General features: G+C 53.9%; 2 protein-coding genes across 2 annotated transcripts; both read right to left on the minus strand.

The window, feature by feature from the left end:
* Positions 1-1,060: 1,060 nt before the first annotated feature.
* PG994_015167 (uncharacterized protein) lies at positions 1,061-2,904 on the minus strand (the record flags this gene model as incomplete). Its single annotated transcript, XM_066866576.1, has 3 exons — positions 1,061-2,601; positions 2,628-2,747; positions 2,805-2,904. 3 exons carry the CDS (start codon positions 2,902-2,904, stop codon positions 1,061-1,063), a joined length of 1,761 nt encoding a protein of 586 aa, XP_066708252.1.
* A 644-nt stretch (positions 2,905-3,548) lies between these two features.
* On the minus strand, positions 3,549-4,547 carry PG994_015168 (uncharacterized protein; the record flags this gene model as incomplete). The annotated part of the gene is made up of 1 exon (XM_066866577.1): positions 3,549-4,547. One exon carries the CDS (start codon positions 4,545-4,547, stop codon positions 3,549-3,551), a length of 999 nt encoding a protein of 332 aa, XP_066708253.1.
* Positions 4,548-6,000: the final 1,453 nt, after the last annotated feature.

Below are 6,000 nucleotides of genomic sequence, written 5' to 3' on the forward strand. Positions count from 1 at the left end.
CTTCCCGCCTGGACAACTGTTTGTAGCACTAAACGTATCCACCAGCTCGAACAGGATATCATAGGTGGATACGCGGTATGTATACAGCTAGCCACTGAGCCACTTGCTAACCTCCGGAGGATAGGATCAAGTCCAGTCGATGCACACCGGACATGGGGTACAGCGCGTCCGCAACTCGGCCGCCATGAGAACCGGTACCTGTCGGATTCCAGGCGGTACTGTATAGACTGGATACAACTGGGGCAGGGAGTCGATTGTGTTTGCTTCTAGTTTAACTAGCTAAGGTGGAGAGTAGCGAAGCGGCTTGCTGCGATTAGCCAATAGGCAAAAAGGGGATAAGTGGTCGGGCAAGACAAGCAAGCAGCCGGTATCTTCTTTATTATTTGCCTGATAAATGGCGTCGTCTTCGGCAGGAAACAAGGTAGGTGTGGAACAAGGTGTCAACAAGAAGTCTGCCAGTACTGGTTCCACATCATCACCCGCTATCTTAGTCCACGTGCCGCAATGTAGTAAAAATCGAGAAAATGGGGTGGGCACGCGCGATGCGTACACTCATAATATAGAGAGTACCAGCGCTACACACGGAAGCGAAAGTGACGGGCAGGGACGAGATCGGTCTGATACGCGAGTTGTGGGGGTCCGGCAACCAAGCGGTGCTGCATGGGGGGGAGGCTGTGGTTGCGAAGCCGCAGAACCAAGTCATGCACGTCAGGTGGTATCCCTGTGAAGAAGGAAGTGACCGGGTCCATGATATGATGGCTAGGAGACCTGCATCGCGTCGATCCTACAATCCCCCAATATTCCCGTAAATACTCGATGTCCACAACTAGTGGGGTTAGATCTGGTTGAATAATTAGGAAGACCACGTACCAGCGAAATTAACTGGGAGAGTCAGTCGTAGCTGAAAGGGTCATGATATGAACGAATGAACGGCGCTGCGACGTACACCCGCACCGAGAGAATGCCGTCCGTTATGTTGTTAATCAACCGCTTCTTCAGAATCACCCGCTTACTAATGCAGGAAATACAAGGTAGTCAAGTCTGGTAGTGTGTGGGACGATCACCATCCCTGGGCGTGGTATCCGCCAACTGCGTCACGCTCCAGATACTGGTTCCAGCTAGTCGCATTGGGCTCCTCTTTGGTCTCCTCGGCCTTGTCCATGTAGGCCTTCTTGGGGTATTGCTTGAGGCGAGCCACGTCGTGGGACGTATGCCGCCTCTTCAGCACAGCGTTGGCAGTAGATGTCTTTTGCTGACGCTCCCAGAGCAGCTGTCGGCGGAGTGACTCGGTCAACTCACGATGCAGCATGTTGCGTCTCGTAGTTTGGGGCGACAATGCCGATTGCCGTTGAGTGGCATTGGTATTGGTCATGATAGGCTGAGCAGTGCTGCGAGGTATCTCCTTAATGGGCCTCAATGGGGTCCGGCGCATGCCACCCTTCATTTCTAGGCCACTGTCGTCAGAGTCATTGGGGGAAGTGGCCTTCACTATGGGGATGCTCTGGAGAGTCCGCGCTCGTTGCAGCGCCGAAGTTGATTGCGAAGCAATAGCGGCACCCAAGCCACGGGGCTGTTGTTGTTCCTGCCCAGCGGCAAACATTAGGCTGAGGTTGGATCGGTGGGAGGTCAGGTTAGGCTTGGATGGCACGCGCTTGAACGTGACTGGGTCATCCATGCTTTCCTTGCCGCCCTCTTCAATTGAGTCCTCCCATTCCGAATCATCTTCGTCGTCGATGGCGCTCTCATCGATTTGGCTGTTCGATTGCTCGTCGCTAGACTGTGTCTGAATAGTGTGCGTGCTAACCTGGTTGCGGAAAGACGTCTGCTTCTTCTGGACATTGAGAAGAGTGTTGGGCCGAGCAGAGTGCATGGGGTTCTTTGAGGATGAGCTGGGGCTTTCAACAGATCCATATGATGCGCCGAGCTGGAACATCTTGGGCTTGTCCTGAGGGGCGAGCGCCTTGTGTTGTACCAAGCTCCGAGGAGAGGACTTATCACCAGAAGAGCAGGTGGTTGTAACTTGAGTTTCGGGAATCGTGGCAAGGGCGAGTTGCTTCATTAACTCCTGGCTACGAAGCTGCAGGGCAGGAATGGAGACTTGAGAGGGAGAGAAACCGCAAATGATGGTGGTGCAGCTGGAGGCACGTTCGCTGCTGCTAGACGCGACACCTGGCGATGACAGCGATGCAGACATGACTAAAGGGGCCTCTGCAGATGAGTGGCACATGGGCTCAGTTGCCGGTGTGGTAGGTGTGTCGGGTGTCGGTTGAACATCTGGGGACGAATAAGCTGTCCGCGAGTCGTCCAACTCGGGCTCGGGAGACGGCGAGGACATGTTGGTCAAAGGTGCCAGATTGGGCTCCTTATTTTGTATTATAGAGACGATTATCTTCTCCAGGTGGTCAGAAGTGATATGGTACTCACGGCCCCGACTGCGGTTGCTCGTGCTCGAGTCTTGTCGCAGAATCCTAGGTCGGGAAATCTCCATGGGTTCGGATTCGGAGCTGGACTCGATGGCCTCTTCGTCGTTAACGGCAGAGTCGACGCTGTCAGACAGCTGAGGGACCTCTGGTATCCGTACATCGGGAATGTCCTTGGGCGCTGTAGAGGGGGCGATGTGGGTGGACTTTGCTTGTTGTAGCTTTCCTCGGTAGCGTCGCAGCAAGAGGTCTCGCGGTTCCACAGTCTCCAGCTGAGGTTTTCTAACCTCCTACCTTGCTCGACTGAATCCGCACATCTAGAGAAGACTGCCGGGAGAGTTAGTGCCAGGCCGGGCTGCACCAGGAACGGGCAAGTAAACGTACCTGTCCACATGTTGAAGAGGTTCTGAGCATTAGCAGTGTCGACCTTGTGGATGACGTTCGGGTCCACGGTCAGGACCAATCCTTCAGGTCTGCCAGGCATGGTGTTGCTGAGTGCTTTCCGTAACGGAAGCAGCCGTAGGGGAGTAATGGAAGCGACGGTGTTATTACTCGGGGGATTCACAATCGGTCAATAGGGTGGCACCAAAGAGCCGAAGGGCGGTAGAGGAGTCGTGCAGTATTGCCGGGGTGTGACAAAAGGGCACAAAAGCATGAGAAGTCCGATTTAATGGATATCGTTGACAGCGTGTAGGCAGGCCCCGGTTTAATGTTAGTATAGGCATTGCTATGCACCGGTATGTGATGGAAGTAGAAATGAGTCTGGGGAAGGATGGTCGGGGTACTTATGCTCTGCGTTCATTTCAATATGCGAGAGGAATTGGAGAAAAAAGGATGAGGGCTTGCAGGGCAAGGGTGCCCCTGAGTGGGTGGGTGCCGAAATAGCGGTGGTTTGAGGACCTGGTACGTCGAGGTACGGCTCGCGGATAGCTTCTCCGGGCTAAAGTCTACAGGTTCGGGGTTGGAGAGAAGGTGGGCAATGGCGAAACGGCATAAGCCTCCACTCAAGAGCATCAGCCTAGTGACAACAAGTTCACAGCACAAGCTATGAAAGCAGTTAGCTACTGAAGTATAGTATAAAAATTATCTGTGGTTTTCATCGCCAGAATAACTAAACGTCTACCCACGTTATATTAACAGTATCTGAATCAGACCTTGATCTTTCCCCGTCACCTCAGCCCCTGCCCGTTGGTTGAACTTCCAGTAGGCTTCCTCGTGGTCAATCTCGTGGTCAATACCATCCTGTCCAGGCTGTTTGGTGTCGCCGATGAGGTTACGATAGTGCAATCCCAAATGGCCAACCCACTTCTGATCCCACCCCTTTTCCTGTAGTCTCGCTTCGGGATCGTCAGCAGAGGAGAACGAGCAATTGACTGCGTCTAGGTTCTTGAGCGTCGTCGAGCTGACTAGTTTTCCGTTTTTCATGTCGCAGTAGTACTTGTCAAGCAAAACATTTAGGATGCCGCCGTGTGTGACAACGATCACAGTCCGATTGCCAGTTGCGCTCGAACCTTGGATGCCCTTCGCAACATCTCGGACCAACTGTCGGCCTCTGGTCACTGTGGCTTCGAGCGCTTCGCGAGTGCGTGGGTGCATAACGTTTTGCGTCCTGGTCTGCTGATCCACGTTTGGCCAATCGAGGCCGCTGATGTCAACTTCCTTTACGCCAACGACCTCTCCAGCATCTTCACGACTGCCCCCTCTGAGCATTATGTATTTGATGTATCGCTTGCCGTTTTCTTCTTGGTACAGAGCAGATTGGTCATGGGGCCACGGTGTGATCTCCCGGAGTTCATCGATAGGGCGTACATCAGAGGGCGAGAGCTGACAAGCTTGTGCAATCGCCAGGGCCGTCTGGATGCTTCTGGTCGAGGTCGAACATACCACCGCGGCGACGTCCGGAATCGGGAACTGCTTAAGCCGATCGCAGAACCTTTCCAGTTCTCCGAGCCCTTCCTTGGTAAGGCCGTCCAGGAAGTAATCGCCGTTTCCGACTTTGGTGTTCTCGCCGTTGAGTATCTCGTAAAGTTCCGGCCCTGTCTCGGGTCCGACATTTTGCTCATCGTTCACAGCGGAATTCGCCGCTGCGTGGCGAACGAACAGAATATTGACTTTCTCAATCGCCATTAATAGATAGGCTGGGGTTCCAGAATCGACAGATCGTGTAGTGAACAGGTGATATAACTGGGACGAAGAAAGGGCAGCGGCTTCTTGTGGGCCGTTATTTTGGTTGGGGGATGATCGAGACATCTGAAAGAACGGAACATGAGCTACGGGGGGCGGGGTGCTAGGAGAGGTGAGAAACACAGAGAACCACCTGCATTGAGGGGTGCGTACCATGCGACTTCGCTGCATACCCTGGCTCTGGAACTCGATCCTAGAGGTCGGCAGAATGAACGGAACGAGCAGGCTAGGACTCCATGGCCTGTCTTGGATCGCTAGTTTCGATCATCCGAGTTGCGCCAAGCGGCTTGCTGTGTTAGTCCTTGTTCTGGCCTGCACTCTCTACAACTCCCATCGGTAGCTCAAGCCCAGTCGATAGGCTGCCGCTCCCGTATAAAAAACATGGAAGCAGGTATCGGGACGCCGCAGTGCGCATCAGCCAGCATACGCATGTGGCTTTACACACCGGCTCCTTAGGTGCTCACTGCTAAAAGAAAAAACACCAACTCTCTTGGGCCGTTCCCGGAAAGTAGGTGCTGGTTCAGCCAAAGATGCTAGAACTCCTCCTTGAAATATATCAGGGAATGAAGAGGCAATTATGTTGATTACGGGTATGTCGTGGTCTGACGCTTGCCGGATGACGTCCTGGCCAACGCGTAATTACAGCACAGGTGCAAAAGTCTTCAAGGGGCGGCTTCTTGGGCATCCCATATTTGATACTGTAGTTCGCGGCTAGATGACAGTCTTGTACCCGTTCATGGCTAACCTGACCATCATGTGGTATCTGCCACTGCCATAGGCGATCTTACCAGGGCTCTCTCTGTTTTTGACTCTATCAATGCTTGAAAGGTGCTGTTGGATGTAGGTGTGATTTCGAAACGGGCGGCGGGACGTCGGTTTGCATCGAGAAAGGCTTGGGGAGCGAGGCGGTATCGAAGGGAAGACGGTATGAGTCGGTGTGGGCGAGCTCGACGTCGACGTCGCCTGCCGTGGGTAGGCGCGATAAAGACAAGCTGGTTGTTGGATAGAGGGAACGGAGTAACTAGCTCGGGCAGCAGCGTTGTGGCCATCTCGCGGGTCGTAGTCCGCACCGGGGATGCGTTGGTATCGACAACGTCGGTCGGTCGGCGGCGGAGTGGTCCGCGGGGAGAAGGGAAGTCGACCTGTTTACTCCGTATCTGCACCACCAGTGTTGTGTAGAGACAGTGGATTCTATCTGGGACCTGTCGACTGTGTGATTGTAGCCGGCAGTGGCATGTCTAACGGATCAGATTGTATACGTTGGGCAAATAAGGGTCAAGTCAGGAGGGAGGAGCAAGATTGGGGCCGGAAAGGGCAGCATAGACAAGTATACGGCAGGCTGGCAGAGCCACGGACGCAGACAGGGCGGCGCAAGTCTCAGGCATTTCTCGACAAA

Source organism: Apiospora phragmitis (genome assembly GCF_038363925.1).
Source record: "Apiospora phragmitis strain CBS 135458 chromosome Unknown utg000014l:1.0-1827420.0:1.0-1829600.0, whole genome shotgun sequence".
Lineage (NCBI taxonomy): Eukaryota > Fungi > Ascomycota > Sordariomycetes > Amphisphaeriales > Apiosporaceae > Apiospora > Apiospora phragmitis.